At 42.4% G+C, this 26,113-nt stretch overlaps 2 protein-coding genes across 2 annotated transcripts; one reads left to right on the top strand and one right to left on the bottom strand.

The window, feature by feature from the left end:
- Positions 1-455: 455 nt before the first annotated feature.
- Positions 456-25,891, top strand: LOC102966493 (HLA class II histocompatibility antigen, DP alpha 1 chain). The gene is made up of 5 exons (XM_042985272.1): positions 456-497; positions 24,273-24,511; positions 24,892-25,173; positions 25,395-25,541; positions 25,805-25,891. Coding segments are annotated over exons 1-5 (702 nt in total). The 5' UTR covers positions 456-465; the 3' UTR covers positions 25,807-25,891.
- Positions 7,648-18,909, bottom strand: LOC102954326 (HLA class II histocompatibility antigen, DP beta 1 chain-like). The gene is made up of 4 exons (XM_007093236.3): positions 18,810-18,909; positions 9,237-9,506; positions 8,279-8,560; positions 7,648-7,757 (listed from the first exon to the last, which is right to left on the bottom strand). The coding sequence occupies exons 1-4, from the start codon at positions 18,907-18,909 to the stop codon at positions 7,648-7,650; spliced, it is 762 nt and encodes a 253-aa protein (XP_007093298.3).
- Positions 25,892-26,113: the final 222 nt, after the last annotated feature.

The raw sequence follows: 26,113 nt of genomic DNA, 5'->3' as shown, positions 1-26,113 counted from the left end.
GAGCCAGCCAGGCGCCCCTGTTCTATGAGTTTTGACAAACATTCATTGTGTAATTGCCACCATAATCAAGATAAAAGATATCTCCTCTCCCCCTCAAAAAAAGTTCCTCATGGGCACAATTGTTTTCAAGTGAACCCTGGTTAACGTGTCACTAAGTATAATGAACAACTTTAATACTTGAGGTGGATTTAGGTCATCTGTTTAAATTCTGTTTTATGGGATTATGCCTCAGGGTAGAAGAATTTACTGTGGTAATATAGCCAGCGTGGCTTGTTGGGGCAGCCAAGTGAAAGCAAACGGCTGGTGGTGAACATAATTTATTGGCATTAAAAAGAATACATCAGCCAGATGGATGCATGCATGCTGATCAGGGACTGATTTGGCAAGATGCTTTACTGAGGAAGTGATATCAGGTACAGGGCTGAACACATTTTATTTATTTATTTTTACAACTAGGTGAGTTAAATGTATGGACTCAGAACAGTTCCCGGTGCTTGGTAAGTACTGCTTAAGTAAGGATTAGCTAATCTTCCTAATATTGCTATAATTCACAGTTAACCCGAGATCCACCTACCTTTTGACTGGCTAGAATAAGCTGTCAACGAGTTCTGTTGGTAGGATTGGCATCTCCAGTTTCTCCAACTATTTTATCATGATTTATATTTTATATATTCTCCTAGAGACTTGACACTTTCAGATTTACATATATATGCTTTTTTTTTTTTTTTGGTAGAAAGTGGGATTCCAGAGGTTCAAAGCGGAAGCTTTTCCCATTTCCAGAATTGCATTAGTAAATTCAAATAACACACCCAGGGAAGGGTGAAGTCACCACTGAAACTTTTTTGGTTTCCTGTAATCTCCTTTAATGTTACTTCAACCCATCATCTTAGATACTTTGTCCTCCACATGCCCCAATATTCAAAATAGCCCCCTTACTAGGTTAGGCTTTCCTAATTGAAAGTTGCTCTTGATCCATATCCCAAGGTTCCTAGAATTCTAGGATATTTTCCTTAGTTCAAAAGTGTTTTAATAGAGTCTAGGGTGTCTCCAGACAGATTTAACATTGCAACAGGTCTGGAGGGACAGACCTTGGGGCCATTTGTGCTGTCCTACGGGAGGATCTGGCTTGATCTTTAAGGCAGAGCTCTTTAAACTCACAGGGCGAATCAGCGGAAGTGTGCTAACGTGCCCCCTTTTCATGTGTACTAGGAGAAATGTGTTGGGAACGTTTATGAGTTCTTTGTCTTCGTGATTCCTTTTGGCTTGGTTCCCAGCACTTTTAAACCACGTGAGTTGAAGGTTTGCCAAGATTATTTGTATGTCTGTGGCGTCTGTATGTGGTAGAATTGGATTGTTGATACTTCCTTAACCTCTTTTGTGACTTTTTTTAACATTTATTTATTTATTTTTGAGAGACAGAGAGAGACAGCGTGAGCAGGGGAGGGGTAAAGAGAGAGGGAGACACAGAATCCGAAGCAGGCTCCAGGCCCCAAGCTGTCAGCACAGAGCCCGACGCGGGGCTCGAACTCACAAACCACAAGATCATGACGTGAGTCGAAGTAGGACGCTCAACCGACTGAGCCACCCAGGTGCCCATCTTTTGTGAGTTTTTTAAACTTGCTAGTGGGTCTGGTTTTGGAATTCTGATATCCCCAAATCTAATGAGCTGTGGCCTGACCAGGCATTTTATTTCCATCTTCCCTTGCTTCTCAAATCCCTTTTCATTTTTCAATTTTCTAGCAGTTTCGCCTGAAGGTGGTCCTGCCTCCACTGAAAGCTACTAAGAGAGAGTTTACATATTTTTAGAGAAAGATTGTAAACCGTACTCGGCGAGTCCAGAATGGTAGCTACTAGTCACATATGGCTATGATAATTTAAATTTAAATAATTTAAAATTAAATGAAAAAATCCTACTCCTTAGTTGCACTAGCTATTAGCACCTTCAATGCTGAAGAGCACATGTGGCTAGTGGCTGCTTTATTGGACAGCTCAGACACAGGACATTTCCACCATAGCAGAAAGTTCTATTGGACAGTACTCTCTCTAGGTGTTTTCCGATGATCCCACTAACTTTACAGATACTAGCGCTCTCTAGTTATGTAGTCCTTCTCCTTTCCAAAGTTGATGTTGAAGGGTTTCCTTCTGTTGGTATGTTTTCTTTATATTCAGTTATGTAGACATGTGATCAGGGTTTGTTTAGTGACAGAGCAATGATTAGCATATTTTCACAGCTGCTGTTAAAGGCATAGCCAAAGCACAGAAGCGCTGGCGCTGCCAAAGCATCTACATTTGGCCACATTTATTTTGGTTTCTGTACGCCTGACTTTTTCTCTAACTTTTTTGTTAAAAATGTTGGAGTATTCCCAAATTGACAAATTCCCTCGCTTCTTATTCCAAGTGTAGATTCCACTGTTGGCCACTAGGTGGCAATAGGCTCCTATTTAACATTCTTGAGCTTCAGAGACCATTTAAAACTCATTCAGATCCTTGCAATGGGTAATCTGGCTTTTTCCTCAGAAAACTTAGAACATTACTCATGAGGATTAAAAATACCTTCCCAAGTCTCTGTTGTACGTTCTGGCATGGAAAAACAGTGGAAATTCACAGTGACTGAATACATATGCCAAACCCTAGAAGCCTCTTGCTTCTATCTGGTACCAGTGGGTTCTTCATTTTTTTCCCTCCTAATTTAATTGTAGAAAGATAAACTTTCTTCTTCTCTTAAGAATATTTTTATGTTTGTTTTTGAGAGAGAGGAGAGAAAGCAGGGGCAGGGTGGAGAGAGGGGGACCAAAGCAGGTTCTGTGCTGACTACAAGAGCCTGATGTGGGGCTTGAACCCATGAACCACGAGATCATGACCTAAGTCAAAGTCAGATGCTTAACTGACTGAGCCACCCAGGCACTCCATCTGTGATTTTCAAACTAAAGAAGTACTTTTTTACCTTTTTTTCTCTCTCTCTCTGCTTTGAGTCCTCACTCATTTGATACAAGAAACAACGCTTAAACTCAGAACTGTTTCAAATACAGCATCAATGTAGATTAAAAAAGAAAAAAAAAAAGAGGAAAGGACAGAAGCACTAATTTACCTGTTATAAAAAAAATTACCTATTCTGTTTACATGTGACAATCCTCTACCTTCAAGAAGGCAAGCTTCAGAACCCTACTCAATGGTTAGAATTCAGAGTTAACTCACAGTGTTATGACTGTCCTCTGATGATACCATGTTAGGAGGAATTGTTGGCCAAACCAAAAATCAGGGAGGCCTCCTTCTCCTTGTCAAACCCTAAATTAATGTACTGGTGCTGCTTTATAAGCAGAGGGTAAACTAAGTCCCTTTTAATTATGACTCAAGATAACATACATATATATGTAAATATATATGTAAATATATATATATTTGCGGCTGAAATACTGCTCATATTTATTAAAAAGGCAGAACATAATGCATCTGTAGGGATCCAGAAGATAATATTAAATTAATTATTAAGCATTATAAATGCTGGTTTATCAGTCTTATGCTGACAAGGTTTGTTTGTTTCTTATCAAAATTCCAGGGGCTCCTGGGTGGCTCAATAGGTTAAACCTCTGACTTCGGCTCAGGTCATGATCTTATGGTTCATAAGTATGATTCATGGTTCATGAGTTCAAGCCTCGCATCAGGCTCTCTGCTGTGAGTGCAGAGCCTGCTTCAGATCCTCTGTCTCCCTCTCTCTCTGCTCCTCCTTGGCTTGCATGCACGCACTCAATCAAAAATAAACGTTAAAAACATCCCGAATAGTGAAGTCTCTCCTTTTTAGGCAGGGGCAGGCAATGAGAGTCTCATTCAGAGTCAAACTTCTTGGATGTAAAATTCTTTGGATTGCCTCCCTCTGTTTTCCAAGATGATTGACAGTGGATATACTGAATTACAGCTTCACTTTCTCATTTGGGACACTGAGAGTTGGGAGACTATACTCTCTGCTAGAAACATCACAGACTAGAAGACATGTGTAATTTCTCATGGCATTGAACAAAATAAAAACCAAAACCAAACCAAACCCCCCCCCAAAAAAAAAACCCAAAACCTTCAGAGAATAGAATATTTTCATCTGCATCCTTTGTACTTCAGCTTTTCAAACACTGTTAAATCCAGGGGCCCTTGGCTAGCTCAGTTAGTGGAGCATGTGACTCTTGATCTTGGTCATGAGTTCAGGCCGCATCTTGGGCACAGGGATTACTATTTAAAAACTGCTTAAGTGCTGGGGCGCCTGGGTGGCTCAGTGGGTTACGCATCTGACTTTGGCTCAGGTCATGATCTCACAGTCTGTGAGTTCGAGCCCCGCGTTGGGCTCTGTGCTGACTGCTCAGAGCCTGGAGCCTGCTTTGGATTCTGTGTCTCCTTCTCTCTCTGCCCCTCCCCTGCTCATGCTCTGTCTCTCTCCGTCTCAAAAATAAATAAAAACATTAAAAAAGTGTTTTAAAAACTGCTTAAATGCTAATAGAAATTCATAAAACATTTGTAATAATAATTCCACATCATGATAACAGAATGAAAAATAATTATATGAATTTAGCTCCATGTCTTCTGCAATAACCCGTGTTTCCAGGAAACTAGGATTTAAGGGTGTTTTCTGTATCAGTGTATGTCTTTCTTTGATAAAAATGGATACTCGTGTGATTTTGAAAATTGTCAGCAAAATGGATGGTTTGTTCCTGTGCAGAAAAGCAGTAACACAGCAGGCCCGCCTACCATTCTTTGAAAGGTCTGCTTACAAGGTTGGTCCCTGCCTGGCATCTGGGAACTTGGATTTTGAAAGGGTTTCCACCATTCCCAGACCCGTTAAGAATATGCCTAAATTGTGTCTAAACTGTATAAAAATTGGTTTATGCTGAACACCTGCTTTCCTTCTGCGAGTCTGGAATTTTGGAACGTGCTAGGCAGAGGGTGCCTCCACCACCAGGCCCCAGTAAAAATCCTGAGCGCCGAGCGCTGAGCTTTCCTGGCAGACAGTATTTCACACCTGTGGTCACACTCATGGCTTCAGGAATTAAGCGTGTCCTGCGGCTCCAACAGGAGAGGACTTTTGGAAGCTTGCACCTGGTTTTTCTGGGCTTTGTCCCATGTGCCTTTTCCCTTGAATGACTTTGCTTCATAAACTTTGACTGTAATAAGTCACAGCCATGAGTACAATTATATGAGTCCTCCTAGTGAATCACCTAATCTGGGTGGTCTTGGAGACCCCTGAAATGGCCTCTTACTTGATCACAAGATGTCTATCTTGTGATATTTAAAATCACCAAAAACTGACATATGGTCATAGTTTATGATGATATTTGCTCAAACCGGGGGCGCCTGGGTGACTCAGTAGGTTGAGCGTCCGACTTAGGCTCAGGTCACGATCTTGCAGTTTGTGAGTTCGAGCCCCGTGCTGGGCTCTGTGCTGACAGCTCGGAGCCTGGAGCCTGCTTCGGATTCTGTCTCTCCCTCTCTCTGCCCCTCTTCCACGCACACTCTGTCAATCTCTCTCTCAAAAATAAATAAACATTAAAAAAACCCCTGGTTTTACATAGTCCCATGCAAGAAGGTCAGTTAAGAAAGGAAAATTCTTTAAGTTTGGTTAAGGCCTTGTTGGTTTTGAAAAATGACACTGATCTATGAATATTACAGGAATTAGAGGTTTTCCTGATTACTATTATATAAAATTTGGGCTTAGATGGCACATCATGCCATGAAATGACTGAAGCAAATATGATTTCTATCTTGGTCTCAAACATCAACTAAAAAGATTTACAAAAATCATAAGAAACTGTATTCTATAAAGCAGGCCTATGTCTGAAAAACCTGGTATCACCTCTCTTTGATGCTTTTGAAACTGGAGATGTACTTCCTACTGCATGGCTCAAAGGGAAAGGAGTTTAGGGTGATCTGATAAACATGGAGTCATGGGGTAAGTCTGTTTCTATACCCTGATGTGAATAATATAAAAAGAGAACTATAATGTTAACATACTACACCTGTGATCTACACCTGTGAGCAAATATCATTTGCTACCAATTCTGATCTTATGTTGATTTTTGCACTTGGAAAGCATATTCTTCATGGTTGACATGCTTTATCAGTCCTGTATGAATGTCAATGGCGAAATCCAGGCTCAGTGTCTGTTCCATCTGGGATTTCTAGGAGTGATGGTTCCACCCCTCAACTAGTAAAAATGCAGAATGAATTTGGTCATCTACAATGAAGTAAAGCGAATTTTAGGAGGTCCTCTATCAGTTGGCCTCTTATTCAACAAGGAGAATCGATCACCATCAAGAAGTGTATTATTTCTCCATGCCTGGGTAAAACAACAATGACCTGTCCAGTGATCACCAAACCCTTCAACCATAAACATGGCCACATGATCATCTCCTTCCTCTCAAAAAGAAAGAACAACAATATTCGATTTAGATGGTTCATGTTCCTCAGGAAAGGTCCCTCAATAGACTGGAAGAACTTGAGAAAGAGTAAGTACATTGAATTAAAATGCAGACACTCAGAAACTGGTGTCAGGGGCACACAATTTAGCCATAATATCCTTTTTGGAAGTGGAGGATTGCTGGACAACAGGAGTATTAGAATCACTTGTTCCAAGGCTACATGTGATAGTTGAGATCAGTTCCGGAGTCCTGTGAAGAATACGAAGAACGTAAGGGGTGTCTGGGTGGCTAAGTTGGTTAAGCGTCCGACTCTTGATTTCTGCTCACAGCTTGTGAGTTCAAGCCCCGTGGCAGGCTCTGTGTTGATGGTGTGGAGCCTGCTTGGGATTCTCTCACTCCTTCTCTCTCTGCCCCACTCCCCGCTTGTGCTGTCTCTCTTTCAAAATAAATAAACTTTAAAAAAAGAAGAAGAAGAATTTAAAACAATCTAAGCTCAAAGACTACATTTCCTTTCCCTCTGGAGTCCCAGGAGAGAAAAATATAGAGAGAGGCTGAATGCTGGCCTAAGAAAAATGGAAAAGTTTCTGGACTTTCCTTCAGTAATGGGGCAAAGTCATGTTCTGTGGCCACACCCACTTACAGATGAAAATGGGATCAAGAGTTGGGGGCAATTTGACTCAACTTGAAAAAAAAGGAGCAGCCTCTGAGAGTTTCTCCTCATTCTCGCGGCACTGCCTATGACATATCCTGAACACAGCATCCTTATTGAATGCTCCCAAACTTATGTTGCAATGAAATGAATTATATCCCAAGAAGGAAGAAGGAAACAGAAATACCACCTGTTGGCTGAGGTCCCTGTCATTCTGAAATGAAAGTAAGAGGGGAAGATGAATTTGGTCACTGAGAGAGTAAAGAGTGACAACACGTGAGAAAATTAACCAGATGTTTGCGCTGCGGCCCCCGTGTCACCGGGAATGAAAGCAGGGCCCACTCTGTGGGTGTGAGTCTACCCCAGGCTTCAAAGAACACCCTGCAGAATAGGGTGACCAGCAGCCTCAGGTGTCTTACTGGGTCAGATCTCCGTCTAGCTGTCTTCCTCCCTACAGGCTGTCTTTGCCTTAACAGAATCTGATTTCAGTGGCCTCTTTTGCTCTGTTGTTTTGTTTTTCTGTCCCAACTTCATGACTGAAGAAGAGGGGAGTGAGACAGTGGAAAGACAGTAGCAACCACTTTCAAGAAGTTTCTTACCTCAACGGCTTCTAAAACGGAGAAGGAGGCTCACTCCGAGAGCCACGAACCCTAGCACGAAGCCTCCGACTCCAGCCAGCATCTTGCTCTGGGCAGAATCAGACTGTGCCTCTGAGAAGAACGAACTCAGGGTCAGTCCTGTCTTCACCTGCCACAACCCCAAGGCCTTGTCTGATGCCTGGACCCTGATCTAATCCACTGTGGAGAGAAAAGGAAGAGGATAAGGCCAAGCTTGGAGCCACTATGGAGTAGGAGCAGATGTGGACAGCACGCTAATGTTTTGGGCCTCAGAGTGATGACTTCCACAGGAGGCAGACGCTGGTTTTATTCAGCCCATTAAGTCTGAGCTTATGGGACTGAATGGAGACGAAAGAGAGAGGCAGTTCCCATGTGTGAGGGCCAGTCATGAATGCAATTGCCTTTCTGAGTTTTTGCTTTGACAAGGAGAGATCCTTTAGACCTGCCCAGGGCAGGATACATGTGTGCTCGAATCGCCAGATCTTTACTGCTCCAGCAAAGATGGTGGTTAGGTTGATGAGGAACAATACGGGGTGGTGTGACCCCAATGTATAGTGAGTGACACAAGACAGAATGAGAAGCCCTCAGAGCCTGGAGTTCAGGGTGCAACTCACTCCACTCCACGGTGACAGGACCGTCCAGGCTGGGGTGCTCCACCTGGCAGGTGTAGACATCTCCCTGCTGGGGGGTCATTTCCAGCATCACCAGCATCTGGAAGGTCCAGTCTCCATTATGGATCGGGTTAGTGGATAAAACCCCAGCTGTTTCCTCCTGTCCATTCAGGAACCAGCGGACTTGAATGTGGCCGGGATAGAAATCTGACACATGGCAAACAAGCAGGTTGTGGTGCTGCAGGTGCCCCTTCTTGGAGGGGGAGACGTTCACGTTAGGCTGGACTAGGAGGGGACAAGAATCTTGTTACGACAGCTGAGACCACCAAAAACAGTGCATTTAGCGATTTTTTTTTTTTTTTTGCCAAAATGACTTCTTAGATGTTAAACCTGAATCATATCTATTAGGGTATTTAGAGGCATAAGATGGAGCACATAGTAGGAAAAACAGAATGAAACATTCAGTTGTTCTAAGAATGACCTTGTCATACCCAATAAAGAAAGAGCAAAGAAGAACAGGAGAGGGTCAAAGTTGGTGCTAACACTTTTGCTGGAAATGTAAGAGACAGTAACTAATATTTTTTTGATCAGAAATGTTTGAACAGGCTATGCCTTGAATTTACATTTTCTCATCTTGTTCAAAAGGATGTATAATCCTGTCAAATATTATCTCGGAATCAGGATATAGTCAGTCAATAGATTTCCTTTGATCTTGCAGTTTGATATTTTCATTAAAAAAAAAAGTCTGTAGCCAGATCCACAAACCTAGTGTTCTTCACTCTTTCGTGTTTGATTAGCAGGGAGTCTGGCCCTTTCCGCACTGATCTTGGCTCCTGTGCACCATGACGGGCTCTGAGCCCGGGTGAGGTGGCCTCCCCGGGGCGGAGGGGGGGGGATCCCCTCTCCTCTGCTGCCCAAGCCCACCCCTTCCAGAGTCGTCATCTTCCCACCCGCCCGTCACCTCTGCGCTGCAGCGTGAAACCCTCGTCCGGCTCAAAGTTGTGCTTGCACACCATGTCCACGGCGCTCCGTCTCAGCTCCAGGAACTCCTTCTGGATGTTCCAGTTCTTGGCAGTTTCTCGGCCCAGCTCAGACTCCGCCACAAACACCCCCGCGGTGCTGTCACTGTCGAACTGGATGAACAGCTCTCTGTTGTACACGTATTGTTCCAGGAAGCGGTGTGTCCTGTTCAACTCGTAGCAGACACTCCGCCTCTGGTAGAGGTAAAGCTCTATGAGGAGTAGACTATGAGGTTAATATCAGAATGGATAGCTGAGTGTGATAACGAATAGGGGGGTGAGGAAGCATTTCTTGAGCAAATTTGAATCACAAGGCAAAAATAGAATGAAAGGAATGACATTAAATTTCAATACTTCTGTTAAGCAAAGTGCACCACTAAGAAGTTACTAGGGAATAGGAATAGACTCGCCATGCCTACAATTGACATGGGACTCATATCTAAAATATATAAGCAACTCCTAAAACACAAGCAAAATAAAGGACTGTGATAGAGAAGTAGGTAAGGAGCGGGATGGGGATTTGTAGGAGAGGAAACTTGCAAGGCAGACTGCGGCTCATCAGTGGAAAGAAAATCGAAAATTCAGAAGGAAATGAGAATGAAATCTATCAGACTCAGAACAATTAGAGAGTTAGATAGTTCCAAACTGGTGGCTGGGGGTATGGAGAAAACTCACATATTGCTTCATGGAGTGTAGCTGCCTCAGATGGTCAGAATAGCACTCAGGGGACACTCGGTCAAACTGAAGAGATGTATGTCATATGACGCAGCACTCCCACAACTTGTTAGACATCAAAAATGTTCACACAGGCCCATAAAGGGACAGCTAGGGGCTGCTGCTGGCTGTGGCAGTATTTGTGAAACTGAGGAGTTGGCAGAAATCAGTTGGTGTGATCATCCCTGGGACAGCAAATACCTAAACTGTTGTCATGTGCACCGTGGAATATTATGCAACCCTTAGAAGAAACCAAATGATTGTACTCTTAACTCTCTTGTCAGATCTTATGGTTATTATGCTGAGTGACAGAAAAAGAAAACAATATACTTTATAACATTGTGTAGGAATGTTAAAAGTATAGACACATGGGGGGCACCTGGGTGGCTCAGTCAGTTAAGCATCCGACTTCGGCTCAGGTCATGATCTCACGGTCCGTGAGTTCGAGCCCCGCGTCGGGCTCTGTGCTGACAGCTCAGAGCTTGGAGCCCGTTTCAGATTCTGTGTCTCCCTCTCTCTCTGCCCCTCTCCTGTTCATGCTCTGTCTCTCTCTGTCTCAAAAATAAATGAACATTAAAAAAAAATATATATATATAGACACATGAGAAATACATATTTTGAAAGAATGCATAGGAACAAAACCTATGTAGGAAACCCATTAGAATGGGTGGGTGTGGGGCGCCTGAGTGGCTCAGTCGGTTAAGTATCTGACTCTGGATTTCAGCTCAGGTCATGATCTTGTGGTTCATGAGTTTGAGCCCCATGTGGGGATCTGTGCTGACAGCTCAGAGCCTGTTTGGGATTCTCTCTCTCCCTCGCTTTCTGCCCTTCTCCCACTCTTGCTTTCTCTCTCAAAATAAATAAATAAACTTAAAAAAAAAGAATGGGTGAGTGCATTCTCTGTGTGTTTTAGAATCTTATCACAATGATCACATTAGGGACACTCAGACAATGTGATTTTTTTCCCATGTCTTATCCTGTTCTTTACACTTGAACATTTTAAAGCAAGTTACTCTTTTGTTTGTATCTGTATACAGCATCTAACCTTAGTCTTAGTAAATACTTATGAATCAGAGAATGGGCAGATAATTGATTTTGTTTTTTTAAATATGTTTCCAGTTTTATTGACATATATTTGATGATAAAAAACCACATAGGGGTGCCTGGGTGGCTCAATTGGTTGAACGTCCGACTCTTGATTTCGGCTCAGGTCATGATCCCAGGGTTGTGGGATCAAGCCCCACCGGCCTCCAGGCTGAACATGGAGCTTGCTTGGGATTCTCTCTTTCTCTCTCTCTCTCTCTTTCTCAATCCACCTCCTCTCCCCCTCTCCCCCACTTGTGCATGCTTTCTCTCTCTCTAAAATTTAAAAAATCATGATAAAGGCTGATGGCCTGATACACGTGTACATTTTGAAATAGTCACAAGCCAAATGGTATATTCACCATCTCATACAGTTACCAGTTACCTTTTTTTCTTTTTTTTTTTTGTAGTGAAAACACTCAAGATCTACCTTCTTAAATTTCAAGTACACAATACGATACTGTCAACTATAGACACATTGCTGTACGTAGTTCTCTAGAACTTAACTCATCTTGCATAACTGAAACTTAGTACTCCTTGCAAAATACCTCCCCATTTTCACCTCCCCTAGCCCCTGGTAACCACTTCTATGGGTTTGACTATTTTAGATTTCACATACAAGTAAAATCATGCAGTATTTGTCTTTCTACATCTGGCCCGTTTCACTGAGCGTAATGTCCTACAGATTCAGCCATGTTGTGGCAAATGTCAGGATTTCTTTCTTGTTAAGAGGCTGAAGACTATTTCGCTGTGTGTGTATGCCACATTTTCTTTATTCATTCATCTGTCCATGGACATTTAAGTTGTGTCCGTATGTTGGCTCTGTGAATAATGCCGGAGTGAACATGGAAGTGCAGATGTCTCTTCAAAATCCAGATTTCATTTCTTTTGGATGTATACCCAGAAGTGGGATTGTTGGATCTTGGATCATATGGTAGTTCTAATTTTACTTATTTGCTTACTTAATTACTTAATTAATTTAGAGAGCAAGAGAGTGTGAGCAGGAGAGAGGGCAGAGGGAGAGAGAGAGAGAATCTTAAGCAGACTCCATACTCACCGGACTCTGGGATCATGACCTGAGTTGAAATCAAGAGTCGGACACTCAACCAATGGAGCCACCCATGGACTCCTATTTTTAATTTTTTTGAGGAGCCTCCATACTGTTTTCCCTAATGGCTGCACCAACTTATATCCCCACCAGCAGCGTGCAGTGTTCTCTTTTCTCCACATCCTAGAATCATTAATCTTCTTCCATCTTTTTTTTTTTTTTCAACGTTTTTTATTTATTTTTGGGACAGAGAGAGACAGAGCATGAACGGGGGAGAGGCAGAGAGAGAGGGAGACGCAGAATCGGAAACAGGCTCCAGGCTCCGAGCCATCAGCCCAGAGCCTGACGCGGGGCTCGAACCCACAGACCACGAGATCATGACCTGGCTGAAGTCGGACGCTTAACCGACTGCGCCACCCAGGCGCCCCTCTTCTTCCATCTTTTGATACTAGCCATTCTACCAGGTGTGAGATGGTATCTTATGGTGGTTTTGATTTGCATTTCCCTGATAATTAGTAAAGTTGAGTACTTTTTCATATACATGTTGGCTAACTGTATGTCTTCTTTGGAGAAATGTCTATTCAGGTCCTTTGCTGGTTTTTTAATCAGTTTTTTGTTTGTTTGTTTTCTATTGAGTTACATGAGTTCCTGTACTTTGAAAATAAATTTAGTAAATTTAGTAAGTTGCTTGTTAGTTTAATGCAATTTTGTTTGTCTGTTTTTGCTTGTTGCCAGTACTTTTGATGTCATGTCCAAAAAATCATTGCTCAAACCAATGTCAAGAAGGTTTTCCTGTATGTTTTCTTCCATAAGTTTTATAATTTCAGATTTTACATTTAAGTCTTTAATCATTTTGAGTTGATTTTTATATATGGTGTGAGATAAGCATCCTATTTTATTATTATGCATGTGGATATCCAGTTTCCTCAGTATCATTTATTGAAGACTATCTTTTCCCCATTGTATGTTCTTGGCATTCTTGTTGAGTATAAGTTGACTGTAGATGTGTGGATTTATTTCTGGGCCATTATGGTCCACTGCTCTATACGTCTGTATTTATGTCAGTATCATACTGTTTTTTTTTTAAACTTTATTTATTTATTTTGAGAGAGAGAGAGAGAGAACAAGGGAGGGGCAGAGAGAGGGAGAGAGAGAATCCTAAGCGCTAACAGCACAGAGCCCGACATGGGGCTGAAACCCACAAACCCTAAGATCATGACCTGAGCTGAAATTAAGAGTTGGATGCTTAACCGACTGAGCCACCCAGGCACCTTAGATTATACTGTTTTTAAAAAAATTTTTTTTAACTTTTTTAATTTTTGAGACAGAGAGAGACAGAGCATGAGTGGGGGAGGGTCAGAGAGAGGGAGACACAGAATCTGAAACAGGCTCCAGGCTCTGAGCTGTCAGCACAGAGCCCAATGCGGGGCTCGAACTCACAGACCGCGAGATCATGACCTGGGCCGAAGTCGGACGCTTAACCGACTGAGCCACCCAGGCAGCCCATAGATTATACTGTTTTAATCACTGTAGCTTTGTAATATATTTTGAAATCAGGAAATGTGATGCTTTGTTCTTCTTGCTCAGGATTGCTTTGATCATTCAGGATCTTTTGTGATTCCATATGAATTTTAGAGTTATTTTGTTCTATTTCCATCAAGAATATTATTGGGGTTTTGAAAAGGATGGCATGGAATCTGTAGATCATTTTGGGTACTATGAATATTCTTCCAGTCCAGTCTTTTTTGATTTCTTTTGCCAGTGTTTTGTAATTTCCAGTGTACATGTCTTTCACCTCTTTGGTAAAGTTTATTCCTAAGTATTTTACACTTTTGGTTGCTATTGTGAGTGTGATTGTTTTCTAAACTTCTATTCAGACAGTTCATTGTCTGTGTATAGAAAGGTGATTGATGTTTGTATGTTAACTTAATATCTTGCAACTTTACTGAATTTTTTGAAAAGTTCTAATTGTTTTTTTGTTTTTTGAGTCTTTGGGGTTTTCTGTCTATATGAGCTTGTCATCCACAAACAGAGATAATTCTACTTCTCTGTTTCTGGTTCGGATATCTTTTATGTCTTTTTCTTGTCTAATTGTTCTGGCCAGGACTTCCATAACTATGTTGCAAAGAAGAGGCAAGAATGGATATCCTTGCCTTGAACCAGATCTTGGAAAACTCTCAGTTTTTCTCCATTGATAAGGTAGGCTGTGGGCTTTTCATATATGACCTTTACTGTGTTGGGTTTGAGTTCCCTCTATACTTATTTTGTTGAGAGTCTAATTGTGAATGGGTGCCAAACTTTCTCAAATGTTTTTTCTGTGGCTGTTGAGATGATCATGTATTGTTTTTCCCTTTTGTTTTATTAATGTGGTGTATCGCACTGATTGATTTGTTTATGTTCAACTATCCTTGCATCCCAGGGATGCGTCCCACTTAGTCATGGTGTATAATTCCTTTAGTATGCTGTTGAATATGGTTTGCTTGTATTATTTTGAGGATCTTTAAAACACTTTTACATGTTTATTTATTTATTTTGAGAAAGAGAGAGAGAGCATGAGCATGTAGGGAGAGGGGTAGAGAGAGAAGGAGAGAGAGAGAATCCCAATCAGGCTCTGTGCTGTCAGTGCAGAGCCAAACATGGAACTCAAGCCCACCAACCATGAGATCATGACCTGAGCCAAAACCAAGAGTTGGATGCTTAACCCATTGAGCCACCCAGGTGCCCCTCTTTTGAGGATCTTGCATATATATTCATTATGGATATTGGCCTGCAGTTTTCTTTTCTTGTGTTGTCTTTGTCTGGTTTTGTTATCAGCATAATGCTGGTCAGCAAAGAGTTGATTATACATTACTGGCTGCCATTGGGGGTCCACAATTGTCTATTGAAGGAGTCTTTAAATTGCAGCTTCTCTATGTGACTTAAAATGTATCATCAATGGAAACTCCAGAATGAATTTATGGCACAACTTCCCAGACCACAGAAATGAGGGCAATGCGGCACAGTGGCAGAAGTAAAGGATGTTTGAAGAGCATGTCAACACGAGGCTCACCATGTCAGTTCAGGGTTGAGCTCGGGGAGCCCAGCTCCAGATGAAGCTTCTCCTTCTGCTCAAGACCCTCTCCGAGTGGCTGTCAAGGGGCCTTAACAGGCCCTCCTAAGAGTCAGAGAAGGGTGTGTGTGTGTGTGGGGGGGGGGTCTAGCCATTGTCTCTGTCACTGCAGAGATGACTAGAGTTGATTTGGGTGGTCTCTTCAGAATCCTTGTCCTTCCTCAGGGCTCCATGTGTCCCAGTTTGAAGTTGCTCAACTGATTGCTCAGGCAGGGAGGAGGAAGAGTAGCCTCAGGAGCCACCACACAAGCCTCAGGGAGCCCCATTCTACTTTTAGTGGCTGTGCCACAGGAGCACTTCATTTCTCTCAGTCTCCTGAGCCTGTCTTCTTGCTCTATGCTCTGCCCTCTCAGCCTCTGAGCCCCTGGCCCCATCCAGTTTGGAGTCTGTGATATCTATCTTCTACCTGCCCTGCCTGCTCTCCTCCCCCACATCCAACTCCATTCCCTGTTCCACTAAGAGGTTTCCCCACCTGTTTTTCAATCAGAACACAGTTCTGCTAGTTCTCAGTAGTGGTTGCAATGCTTTCTTTTTTTAAAGCAATTGACTTAAAAAAATTTTGATGTAGTCCCAATGGTTTGTTTTTGCTTTATTTTCCTTGCCTCAGAAGACTTCTCTAGAAAAATGTTGCTATGACTGTTGGTGGGAATGCAAACTGGTGCAGCCACTGTGGAAAACAGTATGGAGAGTGCTCAAAAAATTAAAAACAGAAATAGTAAAAAGTTAAAAATAGAAATAAGAATCTACTCATTGCATTGCTGGCTATGTACCCAAAGAATATGAAAACACTAATTCAAAAGGATATGTGCACCCCTGTGTTTAATGCAGCATTGTTTATAACAGCCAAATTATGGAAGCAGTCCAAGTGTCCATCGATAGATGAATGGATAGAGAAGATGTGGTGTATAGATACAATGGAATGTCATTCAGCCATAAAAAAGAATGAAATCTTGCCATTTGCAATGACATGGATGGAGCTACAGTATAATGCTACGTGAAATAAGTCAGTCAGAGAAAGACAAATACCATGTGATTTCAGTCATATATGGAATTTAAGAAACAAAACAAATAAACAGAGGGAAAAAAGAGACAAACCAAGAAATGACTCTTAACTATAGAGAACAAACGATGGTTACCAGAGGGAAGGTGGATGGGGGGATGGGTGAAACAGGTAAAGGGGATTAAAGAGTACACTTATCTTGATGAGCACTGAGTACTATATAGAATTGCTGAATCACTATATTGTACACCTGAAACTAATATAACACTGCATGTTAACTGTACTGGAGTTAAAAAAAATTTTTTTTAAAGTAAAGCAATTGACTTTCTTTTTCCCATAATGAGATCTTATTTTCAAAGCAGACAGAGGTCATACAAAGGGTCTCTCAAAACTGTCTTGTATGTGTACTTGAAAAGTATCACAGAGTTTGTAAAACTCTTGAAAACATCTGAATTTTCTAGAGTAGAGCTAGAAGAGTTCTGGCATAAAAGAAATCATCTTTTCAGAATAGGACATATTAAGACTATGTAATTACTATAGGATATAAGGAAGGCAATGTGGTCAGGGCAGTAAAGATGTCCACAGACCAGCTGTGTGGCCTTGGGCAAGTAATCAACTTCTCAGAGTCTCAACTTTTTTACCTATAAAAAAGGATGTTGTTATCATTATTATTTTTTTACCTTGAAGGACTACTTTGATTTAATTTAAAACTCAATAAAATGATATAAATAAAACTTAGAGCATAGAGTCTGGCCCTGGTCACTGGAGGCTAGAGCTCTTCCCCTTGTCAAGCCGTGATGGGGTAGATTATGTGGAGACAGAGAGAAACGAGGGACAGAGCCTGGTTTGTTCAGAATGGCTCAAAAGGAGCTGCCCTTTGAAGCACGACATTAATGCTTGAAAAGGAGCTTTTATTAACTTAATACTGATAGTTTTTCTTTCCACCTCTTCTTTCACTTGGGAAAGGGAGGCAGAAGAAGGGGAGTAAACAAAAGCTTAAATCCCCAGGTGTCTTCTGCTGCCCAGGTGTGTGGTAGGCCGGAGTCCCAGGGCCTAAGTGCCAGGATGGAGAATGCCCTGAACAGAGGATGTTTCAAGCGGCTCTTAGAGCTCCTGTTTCATCCATGAGTCGGATGCTTCCTTTCTCCACAATTTTCTTCATGATCCAACAGGCACTAGTATTTTCTCAACAATCTCAGTGTCACCCAGGTCCCGTTAAGCGAGGTTCTCCCCTTTTCTCTCTTTTTATTTCTGCTCTGTTGGAAGTTGAGGAAACCCCGAGGAATTGGAAACATATGAAGGAAATGGAGGAATATGCCCAGGCCCATTGGGTCCAAGTTTCCCGGACTCCACATTTCACCCAGCAGTGAGTTCCTCAGCATCAAAACTGTGCCGAGAGCTCTGGGTCCACCTGCTCCCACCCCCCAGTGGTCTCTCTTGCAGGGCAGGGAAATTCCATTTGTTCCTCTTATGTCTGAACCCACTGGCTTCTCCACCTCACCCCACCCCTCCCACCACCCACCACTCTCTGTTCACTCCAAAGCAGACCCCAGACCTGATTTCAAATGTACTCATACCAACGTCCACCGCTATCACTACCCACCGCACCAGAATGGTGATGCCTCTCCTCTCACGTCCTGTGGGACACTGTCCCATCTCACCAGCTACTTCCACAGCCCCTCTAGCAGTCTAGGATTCTCGTTTCTCCATTTCTTCTCTTATGTGCAAGCACACGTGTATGGCTGAGATGCCCTGTCCAACTCTCTGTCCATCTGAGTCATAAATGTCTGAAATTTTCTCTTCCCTCTATCTGAGAAATGGGTATATTGGGATGGAGTCTGAGCAGATGGATTTGGGAGTTTCAGATGCTACTAACTCTGGAAATTGAGGAAAGAGCCCCATAGTACCTGATCCTCAGGAGGAAGTGGGGCTGGCCTTATGGATGGGGATGAAGAGGCTGAGAAATTTTAACATAAACAGATTCACCTTTCTATCACACATGGTGGTGAATCAGAACTAGAAAAGGCCATTTCCTGTTTCTCACTTCTTCTCTGGCTCTGTCCTGATGCGCCCTGACCTGACTCCTGATGTGAGGGACAGCTGCAACTGGTATCCTGCTGGCCTTAACCATAGCTTGTGCCCGTCACCCTCTTCTGCTACCCTGGCCAACAATGGTCATGGAATGAGGGTTCTTGCCTGGTTCTGCGGACCCTTCCACAGAACCTACCAGCACCTAGGTTCTGGAGTGCCTACCTGGAGCACTGATTCGATAGAGAGATCTTCAGATTGTGGACAATGCAAACTAACCATAATTTCCCCTTTCTGATCTTTGATGTTGAAATGCCATTTTGGTGATCCCTCTGTGAGAAACTTGTCCCTCCAAATCACTCCAGATCACCAGGTACCATTGTCCCTTGATTTCCTTTTCTCTCTGGTGAGACTAGCAGCTCTGCACGATGTCAGAGCCCCAAAGCCTTCCTCAGGGAGTGGGCCCATATGGAAGGCCCCCTAAGATCATTTCCCTGAGGGAGGTTCTCCAAGAATAGCAGCTCTGCACTTACCTGGGGTGTCTCTGCTCTGAACCAAAGGGGAGCTCAGCGTCATCAAGGACATCATGAGAGCTGCCATCCCCGGGGCCCCAGGGACCCTCAGGACCACCATCCTGGAGCCTGGGAGAAAGAATGGGGGCTGAGATATTTGCAGTCAGAGCAGTTCTCACTCAATGGGATATCAGAGAGGTTGGACAGCCTTCTATAGCCTCTGGGAGTGGCCAGATTCTGAAAAAGGAACCAATAATCAGGAATTGTCACTCACCAAACAGAAGTTTGGGGCAAAGCACATGATTCTTTAAGGTGTAAGATTCACTGAAGACAGTATAAGGAGAAAGATTCTCATTTTGAGCAACTGGCTGAGCCATAAAGCTTGATTATTTTATATGTTTTCCTCCCTAGGAACATCATTCCCCCTCCATGGTGAACACCATCCCCTATTTAAAATTAAAAAATCAAATCATCTTCCTCTTAATGATATTGTTTTGAAATATGTCATTGAAGTTATCTTGTATTTTTTATGGGTAGTGACTTTTGTGAATGGATAACTTTTCTTTAAAACTTCATGTTGATTCTTAGTATCATACAAGAATTCATTTGTTATCAAATGATATTATGTGTACCATTTTATGCCTTTGATAATTTTTATATATACCTTTGGTAATTTTAGAGGAATTGTTTGATGTTTCCAGGCAGATAAGCAGAAAGCAAAAAATACTTAATTGCTTCATTTCTAATTGTTACTCTTTTATTTCCTCTTCGTATAGAATGTGGTGATATAAGGCACCTTTATTTAAATGTTAAACATTTAAATGTTACTGTTAAGGACAAATTCCCTAATCATTTCACATTAAGTCTAATGGTACATCTTTCTCTGACGTGTTGTTTTATTATAGAGGGGTTAGGAGCTACAGTAAAGGAGGGTGGATCTACAGAAAGTTCCTCTGGTGTTTATTGTTAAAATTACAGAATTTATATTAGTGGAGCAAATAATACATTGCATTTGATAAAGAATTTCATGTGTTCTTAACTAGTCCTGCATTGTAATAATTAACATTTCTTGATCCCTTACTATGTGCAAGGCTTTGTTTTAAGAGATTCACAAATTCTGAGTATCATCCCAATTAGATTTCACAATAAACTGATGACATAATAATTTCCATTCTACATGAGAAGCAGTAAGTCACAGTCGGTTTTTAAAAAAAGGCAGGAAGTAGCAGAAAGGGCCTGATGCTTTGCTATAATGTATCAGGAACAATTTCCTAATAGAAAACTTAAATAATTTTATCTGCTTTTATTCAGTTCATCAGCACTTTATTTAAGGACTTAATACATTAGTTGGAAATTGTATTTGTTTTGTCATTGTCTTTTTAGGTTGTGTGTTCTGGGGGAGTATATTTCAGGAACTATCTGTATTGTTTGTTGGGATTATTTGGTGTTTAAAAGTTACCAAAAGTATATACATATGTTGAACTGAAAAAAAAAAAAAGAATGGTCTTTGATAACTTCATTGGTCTATTCGAAACTCTCAGATCTGTAACTTTCTGAAGCATTTTATATGGATGCTCCCATGTCACCCTCACAGAATTACTGATACACAAGTGCTACCATCTCCATTTCAAAAATGAAACTGTGGCCCAGAAAGGCCAAGTAATTTGTATAAAGTGGTACAGTTACTTCCATGCCTTATCTGGTATAACCCAGAGACCCTTAGTCAATCCCCTTTTTACTTCTAAGATCTACAGAACTGCTGAGAGGAGAAAATACACACCACACACCTTGAGTGACTGCCTGTACAGCTCCCAGGACTAATTCTGAGTTCTGGGATCGACAGTCTAACCTTCTAAATGGTTAACACACTGCTTAGGACTTGTGCTGTCCCAGAACACGTCCATGCAAGGGCGATGGTGTTCACCGTGGAGGGACCTTAAGTAGGATCCATGCCCAAGGTGGGGCTTGAACTCACAACCCTGAGATTAAGAGTAGCATGCTGTTATTGACTGAGCCAGCCAGGCAAAGAGGAAGATGGTTATGATGTCTCTTTCATAGTTTTCTTTCTCTTATTCCCAAATCCCACATAGGTTGGAACTTTCCAGGCCACCTTCATCCTGACAGCTCTCCCACTTCCTCTCCCAGTGGTTCTATCATTTTCTTTCCTGGCCAGAGATGCCTCTTCTGACATTTTCTGGTTGAGCTGTTTCACCTCCACCCCTTCTCCCTCAACGGGATAGGGAAGTAAGTCCTGGATTCAGAACTCCGCCCTGCCTTGCACTACCTCATTCTTTCTTCACAGGCTGGTTCACAGCGGTCACTGCAGATGCACCTTGAAGACATAAGGTGCCAGACCCAAGTCATGATCCTGCGAGTCATCTCCCTGGCTGCCCTTCTGAGTCCCCATGGAACTGGGGCCATCAGGAGTGAGTGCTCTGGTGGGCCAGAGAGGGTGTGGACTATAAGGAGATTTGTAGCCCACAGGTGCTGTTTTCTCTCCTGTTTCTCCCCTTCCTTCTTCTTCCTCTTGTATGAGGTGTTCTGCTTTTTTCTTTCTGACAGCAGCAAGAACCAGTGTTTATTGAACCTGACCAAGTGCCAACTCTCATTTCATTTTCACAACAGCTTTTGCAGGAGTGCATTTATTATTCTCAACCTAGAAATTAAAAGGCAGAGAACATGCCTCATGAGCTCTATGTCACAGTGTGGATGAGTGAAGAGCCATGGCTCTGTGTCTTCTGGACAATCTGTGTGTCTCTCTTAAATTTCAGAGGTAAACTTCTTGAAATTGGAGTCTGCAATGCCTGTTTTGGACTTTCCCCTGCTTCACTCAGTCCTCAGCCCACTGCATTCTCCCTTTTGTCTCCTCACATCTGATGCTGCTCTCAGTGGGGCCACTAGTGGTCTCCCTACAATGAAAACCAGTGGTCACTTCTCTGTGTGTATCTTACCTGTGTCACTAGCAATATTTGCGACATGACCACTTCCTCCTTCCTGGAATTTTTCTCTTGTTCTTTGTCTTGAGGAGCACACTTCCTTCTTGTTTTCTTCCCACTTATTAGTCGTCTCCTTTACAGCCTCTTTTTAAAAACATTTATTCAAGTGATTTCTACACCCAGTGTGGGGCTTGAACTCATGACCCCGAGATCAAGAGTCACATGCTCTTTCAACTGAGCCAGACAGGTGCCCCCAGCCTCTTTTTTGAATGTCCATATTTGTTGCCAGGACGCAGGACCACACACTCCGACCCTACTATGATGACTTTGTACACTTCTTGGGTGACTCAATCCAAGCTTTTAACTTCACCTACCATGAAGACTCCTAGTCTATGTCACCGGCCCAGTCTAGCCTGAGATCCATCCATTATTTCAACTGCTCTCAAATCAACTCCACTTGGTCACCCAGAAATTCAAACTCATTATGTCCCCCAAAGAACACTTTTTCTTCTCTCAACCACTTCCTTGTCCTTCATTACTTTTTCAGTCACTGATGCCGCAATTCTCCATGTTGCTTGGATATTTTGGACTCCTTCATATCCCTATTTCCACCACAGTACTTACTGAGTCCTGTGGCTTCTCATCTCTTCACTGTCATTCAAATTCATCCTCTCTTCTTCTTACCCCATGTTACTGCCCTATCTACACCCTCATCACTTGCCACCTGATTGCTGAAGAGTCCTACTGGTCTTGCTTACAAATGAGCCTCCTCTAATCTATCATTCTTATAGCTGCCACCTTCATGTACAAATCTGATTGTATTACTCTCTGAAGACCCTTCAATGATTTTCCAGGGGGCTCTGGATCAAATTCAAACACCTGCAATTATCATACAAGGCAGGTCCTAAAGTAGGCTCTCCATATCCTCCGAGCTGCTGTAGCACCCTCCGACCCTCCAAGAAGTCCCATGCCTCTCTGCTCCTACATCTCCTGCTAGAGACACCACTTCTCTCTGTCTCTGCTAACCTCACATAAAAACCATTTCTAGAAAGCCTTACTTCAATCTCATTTTAATGCTCTCCATTTGCTCCCAAGCAGCACCTGTATGTACCCTGTGAAAATGCAGTAGTGATGACCACATATATACGAATCGTCTTTGTCTCTCTCATTCTTTCAATCTCAAACAGCTTGAGGACAAGGACCATGTCTTTTGAGTTATAGCCTTAATGCCTAGAGAGTCAAGGTTCACATTAAGGCTTTTTTTGACTGAATGAAAGTGAACATCTGTAAGAATATAATTTGCTTCACAGTGCACAGACCTTTAGTTTTAAGACTTTGCAAAAACAATAAAAATGAGATATCTTAGGATGAACAAACTATGTCCGGGTAGCCATGTCTGTTCCCTGTATGTTTTCTTCTTTCTTTTTCTTTTATCTTCTTTTCTGTAGGTGAGGATTTTGTAGCCACTAAATTCAGTGGATGTCCCCAAGCATTTGCATGAGACAATGAATCCTGTCACTAGAAGCATCCAAGGAGAGGATTAGTTCTTGTGTTGGAGCTGCAGGGAGAATCTTTGAATCTTTGATTCGGATGCTAGACCAGTGAGCCCTGGAGCGTCACTTCCTCCTAATTCCTTTTCTTTTCTTAGCCCCAAACTGTCTCATTTTTATTGTTTTACTGTAATACCAATAGATTTTTTGTTATTGTATATCTTTTTGTTGTTTCTTACACATCAGGTAAAACTAAGATGCTATGCCATAGGTGTTTCAAACGCAACAACTATTATTTCCAGTGGAAACTACCCTTAAAAACATAAAGTCAACAAGAAAATTTGTGAATGCTGTGTGAATGATAATACTTGAAAATTTAAAATGCCTTAAATGAAGGTGTTGTGGACAAGGTTACATGATCTACCATCATGTAAAGCTAAAACAGTAACTAGAAGTCTGTAAGTAGCACCAAGACTCTGGACGTCTTTTCATTTCCTTCACAATTTAAAAAATTTTCCACTCCGGAAGATTTTTATTCCACTCTCCCCTTTCTCCCACTCCACTCTGTGACTTTATCATTAACTTTATATGTCTTTTTCTGCAAGGCTTCTGAGATGTTGTGGGTGTGGATGGAGTGGATGATTCCATCTTCCTTTCAGCATGAATTGTGCTAACTTGGGCTAGTTATTTAACCTCTGTGGGCAGGTCCCTAATATGCAAAAGAATGCTTTACCTGGGGGTATGAAGTTGCAAAGAATAAATTGAATGCATAGTAAGTTCTCCATAAATATTACCTTATTATTGTGTTCATTGTGATTATTCTTGTACTGGAGTGATGGATGCTTACATTTTCTGGAATAAAGGGAAACAACCTGAATTTTCAGTAAGTCATATCTCTCATTGTTTCTTCCCATTTCTTTTCTTTCAGCTTGCATTTCTCATTTTCTGTGTTCTTCATTCATGTTATTACTATTTCCTTATCTCCTTGCTTCCTGTGTTCTGTGTACTTTCTTACATAGTCACCTGTTCTTCAATCTCCCTTCTTCCTCTTCATGCAGTGGGCCACGTGTCAATGTCCAGTTTGTCCAGACACACAGACCCTCTGGAGAGTACATGTTTGAGTTTGATGAGGATGAGTTCTATGTGGATCTGGATAAGAAGGAGACCATCTGGCATCTGCCAGAGTTTATTCATGTCTTCAACTTTGATGCTTGGAGGGGTATTGCTGACATTGTCACGGCAAAGAAGAACCTGAACACTCTGATCCAACGGTCCAACCACACCAGGGCCACAAATGGTACTGCTTGCTCTTGCTTATTTCTCTACTACCCAACTGCAGGGATGGGAGAGCCCATCTGCTGCATAGAGAATGGGAGACCTAGATGTCCACTCATGAATGAACCTCTCTCTCCCTGTGAGTGAACAATATTCAACTCACAAAGCTGGGTGGTTATGTCATCAAAGGAGACATTTTCTTCTTATTCAAGAAAAGGGTTGGGCTGAAGGAGGCCAGTCAGGAGTATGAGAAGCTATGACTTTGACCTGGAAGCCTGTGGGGGGCAAAGGGTCAGCCTGAGGAAGGTGGCCCCTAACCTGGAGAATATAGGTAGTGGGGTGGTGGGGTCCTTTGAGATACAGCCAAAGGCAGCAGATTCACCAGGTTCTGTCCTTTCTCAGAGCCACCTGAGGTGGCCGTGTTTCCCAAGGAGCCTGTGGAGCTTGGACAGCCCAACACCCTCATCTGCCATGTGGACAAGTTCTTCCAACCTGTGCTCAATGTCACATGGCTGTGCAATGGGCAGACGGTCACCAAAGGTGTGGCTGAGAGCATCTTCCTGCCTAGCACAGAATTCAGGTTCCACAAGTTCCACTACCTGACCTTCATTCCCACGGCTGAAGATGTCTATGACTACAAGGTGGAGCACTGGGGCCTGGACCAGCCGCTCCTTCAGCACTGGGGTATGGAGCCCCCTCCTTTTGCCAGCACTGTCCTGACACCCTCTCTATTTCCAGGATCCATCTTTCCACAGCACCTGCTTTTCTTAATCCCATGTGTTTTATTGCTACTTTATCCAAATTTCACCGGTGGTCTCATTGTTTCTAACTCTTTATACCCCCAAACCTGAGGCCAGCTCCTGCTCTCTGCACTTTCTAACTCTTGTTTTTCCTTTGTGCCCCAGAGGCCCAGGAGCCTATGGAGGTGCCTGAGACAATGGAGACTGTGGTCTGTGCCCTGGGCCTGGTGGTGGGCGTGGCAGGCATCATCACTGGCACCATCATCCTGAAGACCAGGAGGCCCGACAACATCCCTGGGTGCAGGGGCCCCTGTGAGTTATCCCAGAGCTGGGGGTACTAGGGACACAGTGCAAAAGAGGAGGCAACATGGTATGGGTAGTGGGCGGGAAGGAGAAACACTTCAACAGGGGTTCTTTGAGAACTTCGCATTTCAGAATCACTGACCTAGATTAAAATAATACAATGATAAAGAACATTAGTTGAGTTGCTTACTATTTACTAAGCTCTATTCTATAGGCTTCTTATGTATTCATTTATGTTTGGAGGTTGATACCATTATTTCCCCATCATACAGAGCGGGAAGCAGACATGAGGAGGGTGAAGGAATCTGTCCAAGGTCACACAGCTTGAAAGGTACAGAGTCTGGATTTGGACTCGGGCATTGGGATTCCAGAGCTCCGTCTTCTGCAATATGTAGATTATATCATCTACGGCCATTTTCTCTCTCCCTTACAATCTTCATAGCCTTGATTTTCTTTTGTTGTCGTAGTGATGTCTAGAACCTTCAATACTATGTTAAACATTTGTAGTAATAAAGGATATCCTACCTTTTGCATAATCTTAAAAGGAATGGATTTAATTTCTCCATAGATATATTTACTAT

Source organism: Panthera tigris, chromosome B2 (assembly GCF_018350195.1).
Source record: "Panthera tigris isolate Pti1 chromosome B2, P.tigris_Pti1_mat1.1, whole genome shotgun sequence".
NCBI classification, from domain to species: Eukaryota; Metazoa; Chordata; class Mammalia; order Carnivora; family Felidae; genus Panthera; species Panthera tigris.
This window is presented reverse-complemented; position numbering and strand designations above follow the sequence as displayed.